Source organism: Callithrix jacchus, chromosome 4 (genome assembly GCF_049354715.1).
Source record: "Callithrix jacchus isolate 240 chromosome 4, calJac240_pri, whole genome shotgun sequence".
Lineage (NCBI taxonomy): Eukaryota > Metazoa > Chordata > Mammalia > Primates > Cebidae > Callithrix > Callithrix jacchus.
The window spans coordinates 41,230,271-41,253,592 of record NC_133505.1 but is presented as its reverse complement, the minus strand read 5'-3'; the positions used below and the strand labels follow the sequence as shown (position 1 = coordinate 41,253,592).

Genomic DNA, 23,322 nt, shown 5'->3' with positions numbered 1-23,322 from the left:
ATGGCGCAGGCGCAAGGGTGCGTCCTGACTGGGGGAAGGGAAAAGCGTGCCGGAGGCCGCGGGAAGAGCCGCAGTGCGCATGCGTCTAGGCCAGGCCCGCAGCTCCGGCGACTGGGCTCCGAGCGCGCGCAGTTGGTGTGGCTGGAGCCCGCCCCGGGCACCGACTTCCAGCCTCAACGCCCCCTCCCCCACTACCCGCGGCCTAGCGAAGCAACCCCGGGCGTTCACGCTTGTTTCATCCTCGGTAGCAGTAAGGTGCTGCTTGGCTAATCCTGGCCGGAATCCAGTGGAAGCGCGCGCCGCTGAGATCCTGTCAGCGGAGGAGAATGGGGCCTGGACTTGCAGATATGAGGGTTTGCAGAGAGGGGCCCCTTCCCTGGTGTCCTGTGGTGTGCGATCACTGGAGAGGGAGTTTCTCGCCCTCGTCGCGCCTGCAGCGCGGGGAGATGAGGAGCGGACCAGAGATTTGGACTTCGTTTTCGGCTTAGTCTTAGCCTGTTAACCTCTCCGTTCCCTGAACCTGTGCTAAACTTTAATTTAGTGAAACCTGTGAATCCCTGGACAGCTCTTCTTTCTACGATATTTACTAGCTAATCACTTTTCCTTCTCTGTTGATCTCGTGGTGGACCGTTTGAACCTCGTATACTCCTAAAGTGTTGACCTCTACTCTCTCAGTCTTGAATGAATCCCCCCCAAATTTTGGAATTGGTAACCTAAAATGTTACGCTGATTCAATTGCCAGCTAAAACGTAAGCCTTTAATTTGTCATTAGCCGATAACCTCTCCCTTGATTCCCCAGAGTATGGTCCACATTTTCACGATGTAGACCCTAATCTCTCTCCCCACCGTCAGATGACACCTCACAGAACAAAAAGGCCAACTTGCGGAACTCGTGGCCTCCCATTTCCCACCTGCAAACTGGGCCAAATGTATATTCCTTTCCCATTTCACTAGAGGTCCTCTCTTCGGTTTAAGGAAATCCTTTACTATTGACCTGGTCAACCTTCTCTATTGACCAGAGCCTGTCCTTCCTTCTCCGCCCTTCGACCTTTTTAACTTTTATCTTGTTTTCCCCCGCTAGCAGAAAGCGTAACCCTCTCAATGTCATGCCCTCTTCGAGACTCGTTTACCTTTCAGCTCCCTTGCACAGCCAAGACCTGAAATTGAAATTATCCTTACCATCTCAATTCTTTCTCACCCTCTCTCTCCCCATCCCCACTGTTCAAGCTACCTCTGCCAGGCTGCTACCACCAGAACTTTTCTGGCAAATCTCACCAAGAACCGCCTAATTAGCAAAATCAGGAAGCACTTTTCAGTTCTCACCTTATTTGACCTCTGAAGCGTTTCACATTTGATCATGTTTCCTTCCTGACATTCCCTCTACCCTTGATTTCTATGATCACGCTCACTTGTTTCTTTTCCTATTTGTCTAACTGTACCTCTCCAGTCTCTGGATTTTTCTTCCTTAGCCCCTTTTTGTGTGTTGATGTTTGCTATGATTATGCCTGTTTGCTTCTAGTTCAATTCAACTTCTCTAGGTAATCTGACTCAATGGCTCAAAGCCTCTCAAGTCTGTATCTTTAGTTCAGACAGCTCTCTCAGCTAAACTTCCTACTAAATATTCCCACTTTAATAACTCTCAGACACCAGTATGTTCATAATTGATGCAGTCTCTAGACACTCTAGACCTGTTCTTTCTTTTCTGTTATCCTAAGTAATGGTGGCTAGTTACAAAGTGTGTAATCTGGGAGCCCATTCTTGATTTCCTTTTCTCTCACCTTTACATCCTTTTCCCACACCTTTACAGACTCATGATTTTTACCTCTTAGAACTAACCATCAACTCACTCATCTGTCCTAGTTCTATCACCTGAGCTATACCAACCGTCTCCTAAATTATTTCCTAGACACATGGCTATCGGGATTTAAATTAATACAATTTTAAATTTAGTTCCTCAGTACACTAGCCACATTTTAAGTTCTCAATAGCCCCCTGTGACTAGTGGCTGTCATAGGGGAAAGCACAGATTATTGAACGTTTGTGTCATTGCAAGAAATTCTTTTTTTCCTTCCATTTCCCCAACTCCCCCCCACCCTGACTCCCACCCCCATCTGGGAGATGGAGTCTTGCTCTGTCACTCAGGCTGGAGTGCAGTGGCTCGATCTTGGCTCACTGCAACCTCCGCCTCCCAGGTTCAAGCAATTTTTCTGCCTCAGCCTCCCGAGTAACTGGGATTATGGGCACCTGCAACCGCACCAGGCGAATTTTTGTATTTTTAGTGGAAACAGCGTTTCACCATGTGGGCCAGGCTGGTCTGGAACTCCTGACCTTGTGATCTGCCCATCTCAGCTTCCCAAACTGCTGGGATTACAGGTGTGAGCCACCGTTCCTGGCCTCATTGCAAGTTCTGGTGGACAATGCTGCTTTAGACTTTCCTCTCTGCCTCTGCCATGATACTGCCAGGAGAGAGCTTTCCAAAATATAGCCCTGGCCATATCTCTTTTTTAAACTCAATGTTAATTCCTCATTGACTATGTGATAAAGTCCAAATTCCTATGTTTGCCAGAACAGGCTGCCTAGCTTTCAAGCCTCATGTCTAGCCACTTCCTCTTGGCCCCTATATTCCAGCTCTATTGAACTGTTTCCCAGACACATCATTTTGTTTCATGCCTCTTTGTTTTACACATGTGTGCTTTGTATATGGCTTTTCCCCAATCTATGTAAGCCCAAATACCAACATCTCTGAAAAGCTTAATGTTACCTTTCAAGTTGAGCTGACTGCTCATTCTTTGGTGTCCCTTCCTCTTATGATTATACTTTCCACAGTGAGTGGCATTTATGTGATTACATGTTTCTCTCTAGTACTAGACCTTGATCTTGAGAGCAGGACCATAATGTATTTTTTTTCCTTGCTTTCTTTTCTTTTTCATACCCCCAGATCCAGTCATAGTATCTGGCCAGTATGAGGTCCTCACAAATGGAGCAAATATTGAGGTGAGTTGATGTGTAAGTATGTGACTTAGGTAAGAGTGCGATGTGTATGTTTTATGGGGCATCATGTATAGGGGAATAATCATAGACAAAATTGATGCCTTCAAACATATCTGAGACATTAGAATTGTGTGAGGAAAGACAGAAGTAGAACAGCACAGCACAGCGTTAAATTGTCACAGGAAATAGTCTAGTTCAATCTGGCCAGAACATAAGCTCTAAGAAGTAGAGCAGGCAAATAGAAAATGGTAGGTAAATTTATATTAGGGAATACATCATGGAGAGTTTCCAGCTGTTAAGTTTGGAACCAGTGGGTAACTGAAATTTTTCAGCCAGTGACTTGATCAGAATTATGTTGTTAGATTGGAACTCTGTCTTCCAGTGGCTGGCACTGTCCATGTTAATAAACATAAAATTAAAATAACAGGGGGTTGGAGTATTATTACCCTCAGTTTTCAAATGAAACAACAGAAGCAAAGGATGTCTTAGTCTGTTTTCTGGTGCTATCACAGAATACCACAGACTGGTAATTTATAAACAATAGATGCTGCGAAGTCCAACAGCATGGCATTCGCAGCTGGTAAGAGCCTTGTGCTGCATCATCCCAAGGCAGAAGGGCAAACAAGCACATGAGATGGAGAGAGAATGGGGGCCAGAACATACCTTTTTAAATGGGAACCCATACCTATAGTAGTAGCATTAATCCATTTATGAGAGCAGAGACCCCATGACCTAATTAACTCTTAAAAGATCCCACTTCTTAATACTGTCACAATAGCAATGAATTTCAACAAGAGTTTTGGAGGGGAAATTCAAACCATAGCAGATATTATTTATCTAAGGTCACACTTTTGGTAAGCAGTAGAATTGGATTTGAACCCAGCTGACTCTAGGTGGTATATTACTCTGTTTACTAGGCACAGCTGGGAGTTTAAGATCCAAGATTGAAGTTGGAGAAAAAAAGATTAGGAAAAGTAAATTTGAGACTTAGCATTGAAGTGATGTTTGAATCAGCCATGAAAGTAGCTGAGATTTATAAAGGAGGGGTTATAAATACAGTTTAGGGTGAAGGATTGAGCTTTGGTTAGATCCTCATACAGGAAGCAAGAATCAGAAGTGGAACCAATGGCAGATCTCAAACCAGAAGGAGAAGCAGAGCAACATAATGTGAGAAAGCTAGAATAGAAGATGGTTCCAAGAATGATTTCATGTTTATTAAATGAATGATTCTATCAGGACTTCTTAAGCTTTTTATGTGCCATGAGCTTTTTTGCCAGTTTGGTGAAGCCTTTGGATCTTGTCTGATGATATTTGTAAATGCATAAAATAAAATATAAACTACAGTTACCGAAATACAGAGGTCCCCGCTTATCTGCAGTTTCACTTTCTGTGATTTCAGTTACCCAAGGTCAACCCTGGTCTAAAAATAAGTACAATAAGATACTTTGTGTATTAGACAGAAAGACCATATTCACATAACTTTTATTACAATATAATTGTCCTATTTTACTGTTGTCGTTAATCTCTTCCTGTCCTAATTTGTAAATTAAACTTTATTGTAAGTACATCTGTGGATAGGAAGAAACTGTATAACCAGATTTGGTGCTATGTAGGGGGCATTACTGTATTTAAAGAAATGTGTGATGATCTAGTAGTATGTGTTTCTGTATTAATACAATACAGTGTTTCTTTACTAATACATTAAAAAGCATGATTTATTGGCAAGTTCAACAACTCCCATAATTGTAAGTGATATTTTGAGATGTCTGTAACAACTATAATGTGATATGAAAATATTAATTGATGGTGTTTTCCATTGATGACCGTGTTACTGTTACTACAAAGATTTATTTTCTACATTCATAAAATTAAATTTCAATGAGAGTTTTTTGAAAATAAAGATGACAGGCCAGGGACGGTGGCTCATGCCTATAATCCTAGCACTTTGGGAGGCTGAGGCGGGTGGATCACCTGAAGTCGAGAGTTTAAGACCACCCTGACCAACATGGAGAAACCCGTCTCTACTGAAAATACAGAATTAGCTGGGCATGGTGGTGCATGTCTGTAACCCCAGCTACTCAGGAGGCTGAGGCAGGAGAATTGCTTGAACCCGGGAGGCAGAGGTTGTGGTGAGCTGAGATCATGCGTTGCACTCCAACCTGGGAAACGAGTGAAACTCCATCTCAAAAAAAGGAAAGATGACATTTTAAAATTTCATCCAAGTTTATGGACCTCTGAATTCTTTTGTTTTTCTTTGAAAACTTTTTTATTGATATATAATAATTGTCTATGGGGTACATGTGATGTTTTGATACATACAGATGTGTAATGATCAAATCAGGGTAATTAGTATATCCATCACCTCAAACATCTATTTTTTTCTGTTGGTAGCATTTCAAATCTACTCTGGTAACTATTTTGAAATATATAGTAAATGAATGCTAACTCTAGTCACCCAGCTGTGCTATCCAACACTATAGAACTTACTCTTTCAATTTAACTATATTTTTGTAACCATTAATGAATCTCTCTTCATCTACTCCTGCCCTTTCCCAGACTCTGGTAACCATCATTCTACCCTCTACCTCCATAAGATCAACTTTTTTAGCTCCCACATAAAAGAATATGTAATATTTTTCTTTCTGTGCCTGACTTATTTCATTAACATAATGACTTCCAATTCCATCCATGTTGCTGCAAATGATTGGATTTCATTCTTTTTTATGGCTGAATAATATCCATTTTATATATATTAAATACACACCACATTTTCTTTATCCAGTCACTTGATAGACATTTAGATTGATTCCATGTCTTGGCTACTGTGGGTAGTGCTGCAATACATATAGGTGTGTACACATCTCTTTGATACACTGATATCCTTTCTTTTGGATATATACCCAGCAGTGGAATTGCTGAATCATGTAGTAGATCTGCTCTTAGTTGTTTGAGGAACCTTTATACGGTTTTCCATAGTGGCTCTCTTAATTTACATTTCTACCATCAGTATATGAGCATTTCCCTTTCTCTGCATCCTCACCAGTATTTCTTATCTGTGTCTTTTTTATAACAGCCATTTTAAATAGATTCAGATGATATCTCATTGTGGTTTTGATTTGCATTTTCCTGATGATTAGTGATGTTGAGCATTTTTTCATATGCCTGTTGGCCATTTGTATGTCTTTTGAGAAATGTCTATTCAGATCATTTGCCCATTTTCAAGTGGGATTATTTGGAGGTTTTTTGCTGTTGAGTTTGAGTTCCTTATGTATTCTGGTTATTAATCTCTTATCAGATGCATAGTTTGCACATATTTTTTTTCCCATTCTGAAGGTTGTCTTTTCACTTTGTTGATATATATTCTGGTTATTAATCCCTTATCAGATGGATAGTTTGTACATATTTTTTCCCATTCTGAAGTTTGTTTCTTCACTCTGTTGATTGTTTCCTGTGGCAGAAGCTTTTTATCTTAATGTAATCCCATTTGTCTATTTTTGCTTTTGTTGCCTGTGCTTGTGAAGTCTTATACCAAAAAAATGTTTGCTCAGACCAAAGTCTTGAGCATTTCCCCAGTATTTCTTATAGTAATTTTATAGTTTCAGGTCTTACATTTCAGTTTTTAATCTATTTTGCTTTAATTTTATACTCAGTGTGAAATGATGTCCAGTTGTATATTTCTGCATATTGTTATCCAGCACCATTTAATGAAGATAGTGTCCTCTTCAACAAAGGTACTAAATACTGAATATCTTAGTACCTTTGTTGAAAGTCAGTTGGCTATAAATATGTAGATCTATTATGTCTGTGTTCTTTATTCAGTTCTATTCGTCTATGAATCGTTTTTATCCCAGTATCATGCTCTTTTAGTTACTATAGGTTTGTAGTATATTTTGAAGTCAGGTAGTATGATGCTTCCAGCTTTGTTCTTTTTGTTCAGCATAGCTTTGACTATTTAGTGTCTTCTGTGGTTCCGTAAGAATTTTAGGTTTGTTTTTTCTATTTCTGCAAATAATGTCTTTGGTATTTTGATAGGAATTGCAACAAATCTGTAGATTGCTTTTGGTGGTACAGTCATTTTCACAATACCAATTCTTCTAATCTATGAACACAGGATATCTTTCCATTTTTTGTGACCTCTTCAGTTTCTTTCCTCAGTGTTTCCTGGTTTTCCTTGTAGAAATCTCTCACCTCTTTGGTTTATTTTAGTTATTATATTTTGTTTTGGGTTTTTTTTTTTGTAGCTATTGAAAATTGGATTACTTTCTTTAATTTCTTTTTCCATTAGTTTACTGTTTGTATCCAGAAGCACCATTGATTTTTATATGACAATTTTGTATCCTGCAACTTTACTGAATGTATCAGTTCTAAGAGGTTTTGTGTGTGTGGAGCTTTTAGTGTTTGGTATATATAATATCATTTTGTCTGCAAACTAGAATAGTTTGGCTTCCTTCTTTCCAATTTGAATGGCCTTTATTTTTTTTTCTCTTGTCTAATTGCTCTGACTAGAACTAGACTTCTGATTGCTATGGCATTTGGACTGCAGGTTAAAAACCCTTCTTCTGATTGAAAGAGGAAGTGAGACCCTGTAGCAAGGTGTGAGGGAATTAAGACAGAAAAAAACTCACTGGACTGGTAACTGGGGGACATTACTGATATTGGAGAGCAGGTTCTATAGTCTGGGAATACAATAGAGTATGAGGACCTGAAAATCCAGACCAAGTAATAAAGAGTATGGTAGGAAGGAGAGAGCTATTTATGTTTTTTGAGAGGGGAAGTGAGAGCTACCTTCATAAGAAGATGTATTGGATTTATTTAATCCATACTTCGGATCAAATTAGAATCCAGAGTATGAGGGACCTGACACCCCAGGCTAAATAATTGAGACTGAATATAGTGGAAAGGAGAATTGTTTTTTGAAAGGAAAAGGAAGAGCTACCTTTGTAGGAAGATTTCGTTGTAGGATTGATTTATTTATTTGACAATTGTGGAGTGGTTTTGGAGAGACTGGAGGTAGGTCAGTTAGGAACCTAACGCATTCACCCATAAGAAGGAATAAAGTAGTCATGACATCAAAAATAATTGAACTTAGAAAAGAACCCCAAATTCTCACTGGGACCCACAGGTCTCACATAGTCTTGCCTCTGGCTTCATCTCCTGTCCTTTGCTATTCCCTAATTATGTTCCAACTGCACTGGTCTTCCTTCATTTCCTTGAAGGAGCTAGCCCATTGCCTTCCTCAGGGCCTCTTACATGCTGTTCCCTTGCTAGAACACTGCTTCCCATTCTTTACCTGGCTAAGTCTTACTTAACCTTCAGATCTCATCTCTATATCACTAGGTTTCCCACTCTGGTTAGTTTATGGATCTCAATTCCTTTCCTTTATGGTATCCTTTATAATTTGTTTTTATAGATTTGTATGTTTGCTTGCTTGATGTCTCTTTATTTTCATTAGACTTTAAGTGTGATGATGGCAGGTATCTGATACACAGCATACTGCTAGAGACATAGAAGGTGCCCAATAAATATTTGCTAAATAAATGAACGAACCTTTCTGAGTCAGTTTTCTTGTATATATAATGGGGATAATAAGTTAAAACTTTGTAGATAGTTGTAAGGATTGCTGCATCATAGTAACGTCACTAAAACGGAAGGATGAATAAGGGTATGGTTAAATACACTAAGGTAGAAATAAGAGTTAATGTGGGAGCTGGATGGCCAGGGTTGCTCTGAAACAGGAAGTGGCAGGGAGTAGGAAGAAAACGGTAGTTGGCAAGGAGCTGGGAAGGAGCTAGAATGAAATTGGAAGGGTAGTAGAGTGCATAGGGAAGGTGTGGAGGTGTAGAAAGGCTCACAGATATGCCTGATAAGATTTACTTTTGAAATATCTGTGTTAGAACGGACAATCCATCACCATCTAATACTTGAAGGCTCTTCCATTTTCAGAGACTGGTATCCCATTTGTTCATCAAGTGAATTGTCACTTGTTGGTAGGCCTTCTTGGTGGGTTCTGGGAATATATAAAAAAAGTACACCCTCCCCTAAGGACCTGTAGTAGAGATGAGGTGACTATGAAACAGACATATAAATGGAAGAGAATAATACAATATAAACAATGATAATGGCCGGCACAGGATACTATGGAAACGTACTGAATAGGCTACTAATCTCAACTGGGTTCAAAGAAGGCTTCCTGAGAGGGGTGAGATTTCTCCTGAAAGGATATATAGAAGTAGACAAGTGGACTTCAGGTTAATAAGGGTCATGACAAGGAAAGTAGGTGATTGAGAATCATGGAAGGTTTTCATGCAGAAGTGTAATCTGATCAACTAAGCATAACAAGAATACCCTTCTGGCAGCACGGTGAAAAGTAGTAAGATTGGAGAGAGAGAGAACAACGGACCAATTATAAGAAAGTTGCAATAATCCAGTGAAAACCAAACATTGAAGACCTGGACCAGTGGGAATGGAAAGAAAAGAAAGGAAGATTCAAGAGCTATTAGAAAGGTAGAATTGTTAGGACAATTGGATGGGAAGGTTTGAGGAAGATGGGGTCCTCAAGGATGACCCACATTTGTAGCTCAGGTGGACATCTTGTTATTCACTTAAGTCTTAAATATAGGAGACGAGTTGGAATATATTGGGAAGGGAAAGTGATGAGTGTAGTCTTGTGATCTTGAGATGGAGATACATTCAGAGCAGCAATTCCTAAGTCTGTTTGCCTAGGGAATACCTAATTAGAATTCATTATTGAACCAGCAGTAGGTTTATGAAACATAAAATAGAAAACTAATCAATTTTTTAAACTAATGGCACAGTTGAAAATTATAAGACATAAATTATAAGAAAGGCATTTAAATGCCTTTCATTTGAAACTTCATTCCTTTAGACATTTTTGAGATAATTAGAAGAAATGAACAGATTGGGTTAAATGAAGTTAAGTAATTTATTTTTTATGTTTTTATTTTACTTTAGATGCATACTATATCTGGCATTTCTCCCCATGTTATCCCTCCCCACTCTCCCCTACTCCTCCAGCTGCCCCCAGTGTGTGATCTTCCTCTCCCTGAGTCCACGTGTTCTCATTGTTCAACACCCACCTATGAGTGAGAACATGCGGTGTTTGGCTTTCTGTTCTTGTGTCAGTTTGCTAAGAATGATGGTTTCCAGATTCATCCAAGCCCCTACAAAGGGCACAAACTCATCGTTTTTTATGGCTGCGTAGTATTCGATGGTGTATATGTACATTTTCTTTGCCAGTCTATCATTGATGGGCATTTGGGTTGGTTCCAGGTCTTTGCTATTGTATACAGGGCTGCAGTGAACGTACATGTACATGTGTCATTAAAGTAGAACAATTTATAGTTCTTTGGGTATATACCCAGTAATGGGATTGCTGGGTCAAATGGAGACTAAACCAGGAGGAAGTTGAAACCCTGAATAGACCAGTAACAAGGGCTGAAGTAGAGGCAGCAGTCAGTAGCCTACCAATCAAAAAAAGCCCAGATCCAGATGGGTTCACAGCCGAATTCTACCAGATGTACAAAGAGGAGCTGGTTCCCTTCCTTCTGAAACTGTATCAAACAATACAAAAGGATGGAATCCTCCCTAATGCATTTTATGAGGCCAACATCATCCTGATACCAAAAATAGGCAGAGACTCAACTAAAAAAGAAAACTTCAGGCCAATATCCATGATGAACACTGATACAAAAATCTTCAATAAAATACTGGCAAACAGATTGCAACAGCACATCAAGAAGCTTATCCATCACGATCAAGTTGGCTTCATCCAGGGGATGCAAGGCTGGTTCAACATACGCAAATCCATAAACGTAATCCATCACACAAACGGAACCAAAAACAAAAACCACATGATTATCTCAATAGATGCAGAGAAGGCCTTCAACAAAATTCAACAGCCCTTCATGCTAAAAACTCAATAAACTAGGTATCAACGGGACGTATCATAAAATGATAAAAGCTATATATGACAAACCTACAGCCAGTATCATACTGAAAGGGCAAAAGCTGGAATAATTCCCTTTGAAATCAGGCACTAGACAAGGATGCCCTCTCTCACCACTCCTATTCAATATAGTATTGGAAGTTCTAGCCAGAGCAATCAAACAAGAAAAAGAAATAAAGTGTATTCAATTAGGAAAGGAGGAAGTCAAATTGTCTCTATTTGCAGATGACATGACTGTATATCTAGAAGACCCCATCGTCTCAGCCCAAAATCTCAAACTGAAAAGCAACTTCAGCAAAGTCTCAGGATACAAAATCAATGTGCAGAAATCACAAGCATTCCTATACACCAATAACAGACAAACAGAGAGCCAAATCATGAGCGAACTGCCATTCACAATTGCTACAAAGAGAATAAAATGCCTAGGAATACAACTAACAAAGGATGTAAAGGACCTCTTCAAAGAGAACTACAAACCACTGCTCAACGAAGTAAGAGAGGACACAAAGAGATGGAAAAATATTCCATGCTCATGGTTAGGAAGAATTAATATCGTGAAAATGGCCATAATGCCCGAAATAATCTATAGATTCAACACTATCCCCATCAAGCTACCAATGACCTTCTTCACAGAACTGGAAAAAATCACTGAAGTTCATATGGAATCACAAGAGAGCCCACGTAGCCAAGACAATACTAAGCAAAAAGAAGTTAAGTAATTTTTAATTTTACTGATTGTGGTGATGGCATTATTGTTTTGTTAAGAAAGAGGTTATTTTCTATTACAGATATGCCTAGAAGTATTTACTGGTGAAATGTAATGACATAATTTGTTTAAAATACTCCAAAAAAAAAAAAATGGAGAGCAATAGATGAAACAAGAATGGAAGAATGTTAAATGTTGAAACTTGTTAAAATTCATGAGAGTACATTGGAGTTTATGAGATTCTTCTGTGTGTGCTTGGAGTTTTTCAAAGTAAAATAAAAAAAAATTTTAGAGTTTCAAAGGAAATTAGTGGAGTATACAATTTTAAATTAATAAATCAATATTGAATCATAAGATAAATGTAATTTGAATATGTGATAAGTGACAGACCAGAGATCAACAAGTAGATGACATATGTCACCTAGGTAGTTAGGAAATGTTTGAGCATTAATACACAGATGTAACCATATGTTTATGCCTTAGATGATCTCGTAAAATTGAGATGTCATATGTTGGAAATAGCTGTATTGAGGTGATAACTTTTCATATGATTCTCCCTTCTCTAGGAATAGCTCTAATCCATAGAGGTGATACTGCACCTAGCCACAACCAATGAATCCTGTACACACCTAATACAAGCTGAGCTAGTAAAAGAGTCTCTGCCAGCAAAGCGAAATTTGAAAGATAAAGAGGCAGGAGGCCTTTGCAGGTGAGCATATTAATGGCAACTCAACCCCTGCTGCTAAAGTTCCTATGGCTGTTCTGCCTGAGGCTAGCTTATTCAACTATTGCGTTCATTCCATGAGTCAGATCAGTATGTTTACAAGAAATCCTAATTAAAAAAATTTAAGTTAGCCAGAATTGGTTTCTATTGCTTGCAAATAAAATAGACTTATTAAATATAATAAATTGTTACATAATAAAATTATATAAATGTGTTTGATGTTGTATTATGTCTATGTTGACATAAATTCAAAAATAAAAGATCGGTATCACTAAACTTACTTTTTAAATTTCTTGAATGCTATTATCTTGTTGCACAGCATCCAAGTGGAGATGACCAGAAGCTGTTGGTCTGTGGGTACCGTGGAACTCAGAGCAAGATCTGAGCTGAAGAGGTAAGCTTGGAAGACATTAGCAAATGGGTGGTAACTGAAGGCTGTGGGAGTAAATGAGACCATCCAGGGCAAGTGTATAGTCTAAGAAGAGTAAAGGTTGGGGACAAAACTCCAGGGAACACCACTACTTAAAGGGTTGCTGAAAGAAAGGAGTCCCAAAGGGACTGAAAAGGGGATGCCAAAAAAGTAGGAGGAAAAACTAGGAGAGAGTGCCATCAGGGATGCCAAAAATTTGACCAGTTTAGGAGATAGGATATGGCCAACAGTGTCAAATGTTGCTGAGACTGTAGGAGTTCATTTGATTTGGCAACACAAAAGTTTTGGTGAACAATTGCATTGTTGAGAGTTAAAAGATTAAATGGTGAGTATGAGAGTGGGCCACAGTTGCCCGTGACTTTTCTAATAAATTTGACTCTGCCAGGGGAAAAAATAGAGTCCATTTTAAATGCTAGAAAGGGATGCAGAGCTGAGTGTTAGAAAGCCAGAGCCTCCTGGATTTCCCGGTGCTGTGCCATTATTTTCAGAGGCATTCATAGCTAATGACAAAGTAGACAGTGACCTACTGCAAGGCAGAACCGGCTGCCTTGCTCATCTGTTGCCCGCAATGATCACTTTCCAAATGGAAGAGAGACTATTCCCAAGATACTTATGATGGAGGTACTTGGGAAGTCCTAGCGGGGAAGGATTACATAGAGGGAAGAGTAACTATAAATGTTGAACTTGTTACCATTTAAACTGCGATTACAGAAGGGGAGAATGGAGTTCTCCCCATAGTTCTCACCAAGACTATGGTGAGGGGTGGTTATGTTTCTCCTCACTCTGGTCTTGTCTACACTGTGCTCCGGATGGATAACTTGGAACCCTCTCTGCCTTGTTCCTCTCACCCAGAGCAACTGCAGTGTCTGCTGTACCTATTCCTCTGCCCTTCCGCCCAGTCTACTTTCTCCTGTTCTTCCCCAGATCTCCTTCCAAATAAACTGGTATAACTGGCACAAAGTGTTTGTTAACTGATTGCCAATCCAATAATAAGGGGACTGAGGTTCTTCTTTGAAAGGTGGGTTTATCTGGGGTTTTCATCCCAATCCTGACCACATGTGTAGAGCATCATTCAGCACACTATGGGCTGTGAGCACAATCTTGCCTACCACCTGTTTTTAAATGGCCTAAAAGCTAAGAATGGTCTTCACATTTTTAAATGGTTGGGAAAAATAAAAGCAAATGAAGAATATTTCGTGACACATGAAAATTACAGGAAATTTGAATTTTAGTGTCCATAAATAAAAAGAGGGCTGAGGACAAAACTCCAGGGAACACCAGTATTTAAAGAGTAGCTGAAAGGAAGGAGTCTATGAAGGAGACAGAGAAGGAGATGCTCGAGAAGTGGGAGGAAAAGCTAGGAGGAAACTAGGAAGACAGCCACGCTCTTTCATTTACATACCGCGTATGGAGCCTTTCGTGCCACAGCTGAGTGCTCATGACAGAGATCAGATAGCCCACAATGCCTAAAATATTTGCCATCTGGCCCTTTACAGAAAACGTTTACTAACCCTTGGTTTAGGACTCTAGGTGGCTGTGTCCCATATGTCTCCCCCGAGTAGTCTTACAAACTTCTTCGGTTCCAAGGGGCCTGAATCTCCCCACGGCCAGAACCACTGATGGGTTAGTCCATAAAGGTTGGGATACTGGGAAATGTTCTTTTGTTTTTTGGGGAGTTACAATGATTTCCAAACCCTAGTCCTGCCCTGGCACCCTGCCTCCACCACACAGACATACACGCGTATCTACACATTGCTGTTCCAGAATATCTAGGAGATCATGCAGTTGTTTTTGTTTTTCGCTATTACTGCTGCTGTTACTTGTTTATCAAAAGAGGGTATGAAGCCAGGTGCAGTGGCATGTGCCTGTAGTCCCCAGCTACTTGGGAGGCTGAGGTGGGAGGGTTGCTTGAACCCGGAGGTTCAAGGCGGTAGTGAGTTATGATTGCACTTGTTAGTAGCCACTGCACTCCAGCCTGGGCAACAGGTGAGACTTTGTCTCAAAAAAGAGAGAGGGAAGGTATGAATTTTGAAAGCCTCAGAAACACTGATGGACAATGTTCATATATATTGATTTCTCAGATAACTTGATTGCCACATGGGAGCTTTCTCACTGCCTCTTCCCCCACCCCTTCTGTCTTTCTCTTTCTTTTCTCTAACAAACTTAAAGCATATACACTGACAGTTTCTTCCTCACCTCCCACTTATTTTTCAGCCCACCACAATCTGGAATTGACTCCCACTACAACACTGAAACAGCTCTCAATAAATTTGTCAGCCATCTCATAATCACCAAATCTAAGGGCATTTTAAAATTTTTCCTTGACTTTTGAGTAGTAGTCAAAAACGCTGACCTTGCCCTCCTTCATGGTACATCTCCGTTTTATTTCTCTGATCTGCTTCTACCTTGTTCTTCTCAGTACTCTGGATGCTCCTTGTGCCACCAGATTCCTACAGACCAGGGTATTTCCGTGTACTCATTATTATCTTTTGTCTCAGTGATATGCACACCCTCCGCTACTGTGTTTTGAACTGCTCAGCTTAGGAGTCAGCCAGGTGTGTATTTCTCAGCCTTCCTGGACAGCTGGCTTCCTGTTAGATTTTGCCAGTAGGAGGCACTGGCAGGAGATCAGAAGGCAGGAGAAACTGAGAAGCATCCTGCTTCAGCCTCTAAACAGAGTGACAGTTGCTGGCAATAGCTGGTAGTTGTAGCAGCAGGAAGAATGGGAGACTCAGGACTCCAGCCTCCTGGGCAAAAGAAGCACCTATCAAGGATTCTAGCCTTGACGGAGGTGGCACCGTTTTAGTAGATTGGAACTGACTATGACAATGTCTCTCACAAGGCAATGGGTAGATTTACAGGGAATGATGGCAGCTTCTGATTTATAGATAGAGATCGTTTAAAAAAAAATTACATTTCTAGGACTCTTTTTTTTTTTGTACTTCTTGCCCTTTTAACACCTTTGTAACCAGTTCTGTATAATAAATTCTTTCAGTCTGAAGCACATAAAGTGGTTAAATGCTCCTGACAGGATCCTGGATAACTGGTATGAGGTTTGGAGTTTGAACCCCTGCATACTTTTGTCCTTGTTTCACGTCCCACTCCTTCTGCACAGTTACCTGGGTGACCTTATCCATGGTCTCTGCTTTGACATTTGTGCTGATGACTCCAAAATCAGGCTCTTCAGACCATACTACCTGGGGTCCATACCCACACACCTCACTGACTACCGTGCAGTTTCAGCTGGCTATTCATTTGTATTTCAAATTCAACATGTACAAAATCAAGCTCTTTCTCTCCTCTGTAAACCTGCTCCCATCGCATTCTTTTCTGCTTCAATTCAGTCCATCCCTGACCACCCACCCAGCCACCCACGCTGGAAACCTGAGATATCCTTGACTCCTCCACCTTCTCACTCCCACAGCTACTCAGTAGCCAAACCCTTTAGATTCTACTTCCTAATTATCTCGATATTCTATCTCTTCCGCCTCCTCTAATTATGACTTAATTCAGGCCCTTATCATCTGTCATTTAAATTATTGCTGTATTGCTACAAGAGTGTGGTGTGTGTATGTGCAACTGTTCATCTTTGTATGCTATAGACTCTTGCCCAGTAGTTTCAGCTCAATTATTTAAAAGCTCTAGTTCATTGTTTGAAATATCAATCAGAACTTTTTTTTCTAAAATGCTAAAATGATTGTGTCCCATTTAATATCTCCCATTTAATATCTCTATCATCTGCTAAGTAAAAGCAAGCTCCACCTTGTGGTGTAGCAGGGTCCATGTGATCTGGCTCTTACCTGAATTTGTAGCTCATCACAACATCCCTCTTCCCCCCATTACCTCCTATTATCACACAGTCGACCTTCACAACATGCATATCAGCTAGTATGCAGGGTCTCCAAGAAGGATCTCTGGTTGTCTTTGATCTTTGTACTTCTGCCTACCCTTTGCCCTGGAATGTTTTTCTCTTCCTTCATGTTCTGCTGGTCAACTTGTTTTTCCTTCAAGATTCTTAGAAGCCTGCCTGATTATGTTCCTCCTATTCCGCATCCTCATAAAATTACTGCTACTTCCAAAACACTTGGCACATTATTATTTGAATGCGTTATATTGTTTGGTAATTATCCCTTGGCCCTCTCCTTCAGCACTAGACTCTAAGCTCTTTGAAGGCAGACTATGCCTATTCATCTTTGTATTTCTAGCACTGGGGCCAACACCCAGCATTTCTTATATTTTGAGCATATGTCTGCAAAATGAATTAGAGCTAATGCCTGAAGAAGAATGAGTTTTTTGAGAAAGAGAAAGGGAGCCAGGAGGGAGGAGAAGAGGCAGGGTCTGAAGAGCCCTGGGGGTTTATTGTGAGAAGGTGTGCTTCCCAACTGCAACGTTCTGCCAGGAGGTGGCACTGCTCTGAAGAGCCAGCTGGTCGCTTACAGACTGAGGCGGACAGCCTGAGATTAAACAAGAAACTCCACCAGGAAGCAACATTCCTCCACTGGGCTTCCCAGCCCAGTTACATGCCATAGTCTGCCCTGGTCAAACAGCCAAGTCTTCAGGAGGTTGCTGGCCCCAGGGATCTCCCCAGTGATTGATGATGTTAAACCCTACACTTCTCTGATTGGTTTAGACAAAATGACAAGGGCAGCTATTGGAAATGATCTCGCAAAACATGATCTAAGGCCACCCTCTGGGGGAGGGAGTTAGGGAAGCTGGGTTGGCTGGGTTGGCAGCTCCTACCTACAGTGTAGCTAGAAGATATGGGTCATGAACAGAACCAAGGAGCTGCGCTGCTACAGATGCTACCACTTCTGTGGCTGCTGCCCCACTCCTGGGCCATCCCTGAAGGTAAGATGGTACTCCCATTTACTTCCATCCTGAACCCAGGGAGCCTACCCAGTGCTTGTGAGGAAGAGTGCTGTGCTTTGTGAGTGGTGGGAAGTCATGAGCAGAAACAATAGGAGAGTGGGGAAAGACAGCTACTATGTATGGTTGGTAAACGATGTCAGAGGTGCTTTACATGTTCCATTTCAGACAATCTCTTGAAGCAGAGATTTTCCCTCCATTTTACAAATGAAGAAAATGAGACTCAAGAGTTTGTGCAAATCCACACCATTGGAAAGTGGTAGAGCTCGGATTTGAACAAAGTGAATGTTATTTTCACTCCTCCACTCAGATTCTACTCTGCTTCCTATCATTAACTTATCTTGTGATTCTTGAAAAGTCTCTTAACTTTATGGGCTCTTAGTTTTCTTCTCTGTAGAGGATGGGGCAGAATGGAAGAATAATCTGGAAGATCCCTCTTCCTCTAAATATTTGTTATTCTGGGTACTGGATTAAAGGTTTCTTGCTGACTGGGGGATTCCTGCCAAGAGCTTCAAAGAAGAGGGATTATATTCTCCAGTTGCAGGGTTACTTCTCCCAATGCTGTCGTTGGGAGGCCTGGTGGGTTGAAGGAACAGAAGACATTTTCAGAGAGGCTTGGTGCCAGTGAAGTGGCTGAAGAAATGTCTGGAGACTGGTTTTTCCAATTTACCATTTGTGTCTGGGTAAAGTGGGAGGCAGTCCCATCTATGGCTTGGGGAGGCTGTGGCATTCCTCCTCCTCCCCTCCTATGAGTGAGAAACCCATCCATGGCCTTCTCTAGTCAATATAGTAGCCCGGCATTAATTAGACAAAGGAATCCCCTTTAGGAGGATGAAGCCCTGTGCCAGGATGTATGGCGTGGTGAGCAGAGTGCAGGCTTCCACCTGTGTCTTTGGCTAGGTGTTTTTGTGCAGCCCACAAACACAATGAACAGAGTGGCTCTGAATCTGTCACTTTATTTTATATATATATATATATATTAATTTTAATTTAATTTAATTTAATTTTTTTTTGAAACAGAGTCTCGCTCGGTTGCCCAGGCTGGAGTGCAGTGGCATGATCTTGGCTTGCTGCAACCTCCGCCTCCCAGGTTCAATGATTCTCCTGCCTCAGCATCCTGAGTAGCTGGGTTTGCAGGCGCACGCCACCACACCTGGCTGATTTTTGTATTTTTAGTAGAGACGAGGTTTCATCATGTTGGCCAGGCTGGTCTCGAACTCCTGCCGTCAGGAGATCCCTCTGCCTTTGCCTCCCAAAGTGCTGGGATTATAGGTTTGCGCCACCGTACTGGCCTTTATATATTTATATTTTGAGACAGGGGCTCATTCTGTCACCTGGGCTGGTTGGAGTACAGTGGCACAATCACAGCTCACTGCAGCCTCAACCTCCTAGGTTCAAGCAATCCTCCCTCCTCAGCCTCCCGAGTAGCCGGGACCCACAGGTGCTCGCCACCACACCTGGCTAAGTTTTTGTAGTCTTTGTAGAGACAGGGTCTCACCATGTTGCCAAGGCTGGTCTTGACCTCCTGGCCTCAAATGATTTGCCTGCCTCGGCCTCCCAAAGTGCTGGGATTAGTTACTTTAGATAGTAGAACTCTTTTTGCTTTTGACAACTTAGACAACTGGCCTTTTTATAGGCAGGGAAAGCTTAGAGAGATAGCACAATTTGTTCTTCACCCCCATTGGGAGTGGCAGTCTAAACAACAGACACAGGAAAGGGTCTCACCTCAGCCCACGCTCCTTGAAGCAGGCCTTGCCAGGTTTTTTGTTTTGTTTTTAAGACAGAGTGTCACTCTGTCACCCAGGTTGGAGTGCAGTGGCTTGATCTTGGCTCACTGCAACCTCCACCTCCCGGATTCAAGCAATTCTCCTCCCTCAGCCAAGTACTTGGGACTACAGGCACATCCCCCACGCCCGGTTAATTTTTTGTATTTTTAGTAGAGACGGAGTTTTACCATGGTGACCAGGCTGGTCTCGAACTCCTGACCTCATGAACTACCCACCTTGGCCTCCCAAAGTGCTGGGATTACAGGCGTGAGCGACTGCGCCTGGTCCCGCCTTGCTTTTTTTCAAGTTGGAGAGGAGGAGAAGGCTCCTACCTCCCTGAGCCTCACCCTGTGTCCTTTGCAGCTCCTACTTCAGTGTGGCGGGATGACCTGCAAAACCACACGTTCCAGCACACAGTGTACTGCCAGGATGGGAGTCCCAGTGTTGGACTCTCTGAGTCCTACGATGAAGACCAGCTTTTCTTCTTCAACTTTTCCGAGAACACTCGGGTGCCTCGCCTGCCTGAATTTGCTGACTGGGCTCAGGAACAGAGAGATGCTCCTGCCATTTTATTTGACAAAGTGTTCTGCCAGATGATGATCCGGGAACTAGAGCCAATATTTGATGGGAAAATCCCGGTGTCCAGAGGTCAGGAGTTTTTTAGGGGAGTGAAGGGAGGAGGGCTGCATTCTTAACCTCATATGTGCACTGAATGATTTTCCTTGATACAAGCTCCCCACATCAGATGGCTTCTGGTTCTCCCCATCACCTTAATTTTTCCACCGGCCTTGGTCTGCACCCTATGTTTTTTGTGAGTAGAAGCACCCGGCATGTAGTAGGCATTCAGAACTATGTATTGAATGTGATGAATTCAACAGGTACCAATTGATGCCTACTGGATATTAACACTTGTGCCTCTATGCCCAGCAAGATGGATGGGGAGAGCAGAAATTGATGATGTGACTATATCTTAGTGAGAAGACAGTACATAGTTAGACACCAATGTGAGCTCTAGACAGGAAGTGCTGAAGGAAGTTGGGATAGAGGAATCCAGAGTAGCCTGGATCTGGCTCCGATTCTAGGTCTCGCTGCAGTTCTTGCCTGGAAGAAGACCTCCCTTGGGAGCCCAGCTCCTCTGTCATCTCTGTCTCCCAAAGTCTGAACTATTGTGTTCTTCTCTGCCCTCCCCTTCATATGTCATGCCCCTTCCAAACACAGAGATACCATCTAAACTAGTCTCTTCTTTCCCCCACACCTCAACCCCCGCACCAGGGTTTCCTATCGCTGAGGTGTTCACGCTGAAGCCCCTGGAGTTTGGCAAGCCCAACACGCTGGTCTGTTTTGTCAGTAATCTCTTCCCACCCATGCTGACAGTGAACTGGCAGCATCATTCCGTCCCTGTGGAAGGAGTTGGGCCTACTTTTGTCTCAGCTGTTGATGGACTCAGCTTCCAGGCCTTTTCCTACTTAAATGTCACACCGGAACCTTCTGACATTTTCTCCTGCATTGTGACTCACGAAATTGACCGCTACACAGCAATTGCCTATTGGGGTGAGGCTTTCTCCCTGGAAGTCTGGTCATTTTGGGGGCAAAAAAGGGATAGACCTATGGGAGGGGCCTTCTTTCTCCACTGGGACCTTGTTTAATCCATTCCTACCCTAAGCCCATGCTAGTCTTCTAGGCCTCAGTTTCTCCCATGTCATCCCAGACACCCAAGTCATTTTCCTGGGTGGGAGGCTCCCTGACCAGGTCCCCAGGCTGAGCCACTCCTTATTTCCTTCAGTGCCCCAGAATGCACTGCCCTCAGATCTGCTAGAGAATGTGCTGTGTGGTGTGGCCTTTGGCCTGGGTGTGCTGGGCATCATCGTGGGTGTTGTTCTCATCATCTACTTCCGGAAGCCTTGCTCAGGTAGTATATCATCTGGAAGGGCCAGATACAGTGATGCATGTGTGCATGTGTCAGGATTATTCTGTGGCACGGTGGGGGGACACATATAGCAGTCCTCAGGCCCTTGGGTGTGGGGGCCTGTATCCAGCAACATGGGGGCACATCTTCCCAGTTGGGGACCCAGTTACACACACACAGTTATGGGGTCACAAGAATGGCTTTGAGTGAAAAAGGAATCATATAGGGTGCTGTAGGAAAGGTGCTTGGAGATGATTTGGGAACAAGGAGAAATCAAGCTCTGAAGGGTGTGCTGCAGGAAGAGCAAGTGAGGCCTTTGTGGCGCAGGGAGGAGGAGGAGGATCGATCTCCTGATGGCTTTCCTCCATCACTTTCTCTCCCCAGACTGATTCTTCCTGACCAGAGTTTGATGCCAACAGCTTCAGCCATCCAAACAGAGGGTGCACAGGTTTCTCGCATCCCGCCCAGGATCTCTTCTTCTCAGGCTAGAAGAAGTCTCTGTGACATCCCTGGGGTGTGTGTGTGTAGGTTTCCCACCTGGGGGCTCTGCTGTCCCTGGGCTTGCATCCCAGGGATCCCAGAGTGGTCTGCCTATCACAACCACATCCCTTCCCTGTCAAGGCAATAAATCTCATTTCTTAATATCAGTGTGGCTTCTTTCTTAACTCATAGTATTTGTTTCTGGATATCGCAACTTCAGTGGGTTCTCATTTCAGTTCAGCATGCCTTAACCTGAATACAGCTTTCCCTCCTTAGGGAGGGAAATAGGGAAAACCCCTAATTTGTCAGCTGAGCGCTTATTCTCTGGTCTCGGCACTACATGATGTTTTTTCTTCTATCAGTTTGTTCAAAATATGTAAGAAATGAAGGCAAAGTTATTTTCTAATAATCTGCTCACAAAATGGTTAAGGAAGCTGCTTGTGCAGTGTGTGTGTGTATTTTACTGTTTGTGAAAATGTTTATGTCTCATATAGGCTGCCCTGAGGAACGTATAACTCCCTTCAACCCTCACCATAACTGAGAAACAGAAGCTCAGGGATGGAAAGAATAAGTTCCCAGGTGATTTATTCCAATCAGTCATGTCAGTTATGGGAAAACAGTATCATGAAGCCCCTGACATGAAGTGGGAACAGGCTGGAAGGGCAGAGAATTCACGTGTCTTTCCCGACAACCTGTTCTTTGGCCTGAGTGAACTGTCCAAGGAGAACTGCACAGGTGCTGTCCTGGGCGGATAATGAAAGCTGGCAGCACATGAGCACTGGTGGTAGATTGCTTTGCATATGCTTTATTTCTTGCATTCCTTAGTTGCTTTGGAGACAGTGTGGCAATAAAGTTGAGAGGGCAATTACTTGGTGAGGGAGTTTCTGTTCTTGGCATTGTACTAAAGTCTAATCTAAAACAAAATATTCAATTCTCCCAAAGAGAAGTTGGCACTGTCTCTGAACCGTCTCATTTCTAACAGCAGCATGCTACTGGTTAAGAAGCATGGGCTCTGGAACCAGCCTGCTGGGGTTTCCATCGTAACTGTCAGTGTTTAGCTGTGAGCCCTTGGGCAAGTTACTTGACTTGTGCCTTGGTATCATTTTCTATAAAAGGATGATGATAGCAATGGTGTCCGCCTTACCACTCTACACCCACCATGTTGCCAACATTTGAAAGTCAAATAATTATAAGTATTAGTGAGGACAAAGGGAAATGTGAACTATAATATCTTGCTCTGTTGGTGGGAATGTAAACTGTTTATGGTCCCTGAACTACTGAAATTATAAACTAGTTGAGTTGAAAAAATTAACATAGGAAGTAAGGCAGTGTGTCTTCATGCTGTGAAGCTTAAATAAGTTAATATCTATAGAATGCTTAAAATTGTGTCTGGCACATACAAAATGTGCTCAATAATCTAACCTTATCATTATTCGTCTTGATCTTCAGAGGAGAACTTAGGAGCTTCATAAACTTTTTTCTCTTTT

At 42.1% G+C, this 23,322-nt stretch overlaps 2 protein-coding genes across 4 annotated transcripts; both read left to right on the top strand.

Annotated features, from left to right (window-relative positions):
• Positions 1-70: 70 nt before the first annotated feature.
• Positions 71-13,777, top strand: LOC128931735 (uncharacterized). Of its 3 annotated transcripts, XM_078370654.1 has the most exons (5): positions 71-749; positions 2,939-2,994; positions 12,230-12,372; positions 12,707-12,781; positions 13,670-13,777. In XM_078370654.1, exon 1 carries the CDS (start codon positions 80-82, stop codon positions 500-502), a length of 423 nt encoding a protein of 140 aa, XP_078226780.1. In that variant the 5' UTR covers positions 71-79; the 3' UTR covers positions 503-749; positions 2,939-2,994; positions 12,230-12,372; positions 12,707-12,781; positions 13,670-13,777. The 3 variants fall into 3 exon arrangements, with proteins under 3 accessions (XP_078226780.1, XP_078226782.1, XP_078226781.1); XM_078370656.1 differs by lacking the exon at positions 13,670-13,777 and having other exon boundaries at positions 71-353; positions 12,707-12,843; XM_078370655.1 differs by lacking the exons at positions 12,230-12,372; positions 12,707-12,781; positions 13,670-13,777 and having other exon boundaries at positions 71-353; positions 2,939-5,441.
• A 3,784-nt stretch (positions 13,778-17,561) lies between these two features.
• On the top strand, positions 17,562-22,002 carry CAJA-DMA (major histocompatibility complex, class II, DM alpha). The gene is made up of 5 exons (XM_002746410.6): positions 17,562-17,665; positions 19,813-20,097; positions 20,722-21,000; positions 21,233-21,358; positions 21,740-22,002. The coding sequence occupies exons 1-5, from the start codon at positions 17,578-17,580 to the stop codon at positions 21,742-21,744; spliced, it is 783 nt and encodes a 260-aa protein (XP_002746456.4). The 5' UTR covers positions 17,562-17,577; the 3' UTR covers positions 21,745-22,002.
• Positions 22,003-23,322: the final 1,320 nt, after the last annotated feature.

Excerpts from the sequence above, each read along its gene's own strand:
- LOC128931735 (XM_078370654.1), top strand. The coding sequence starts at position 80 with ATGCGTCTAGGCCAGGCCCGCAGCTCCGGCGACTGGGCTCCGAGCGCG.
- CAJA-DMA (XM_002746410.6), top strand. The coding sequence starts at position 17,578 with ATGGGTCATGAACAGAACCAAGGAGCTGCGCTGCTACAGATGCTACCA. Across the intron at positions 20,098-20,721 it reads GAAAATCCCGGTGTCCAGAG|GGTTTCCTATCGCTGAGGTG; the intron begins GTCAGGAGTTTT and ends CCCCCGCACCAG. Across the intron at positions 21,001-21,232 it reads CACAGCAATTGCCTATTGGG|TGCCCCAGAATGCACTGCCC; the intron begins GTGAGGCTTTCT and ends TATTTCCTTCAG.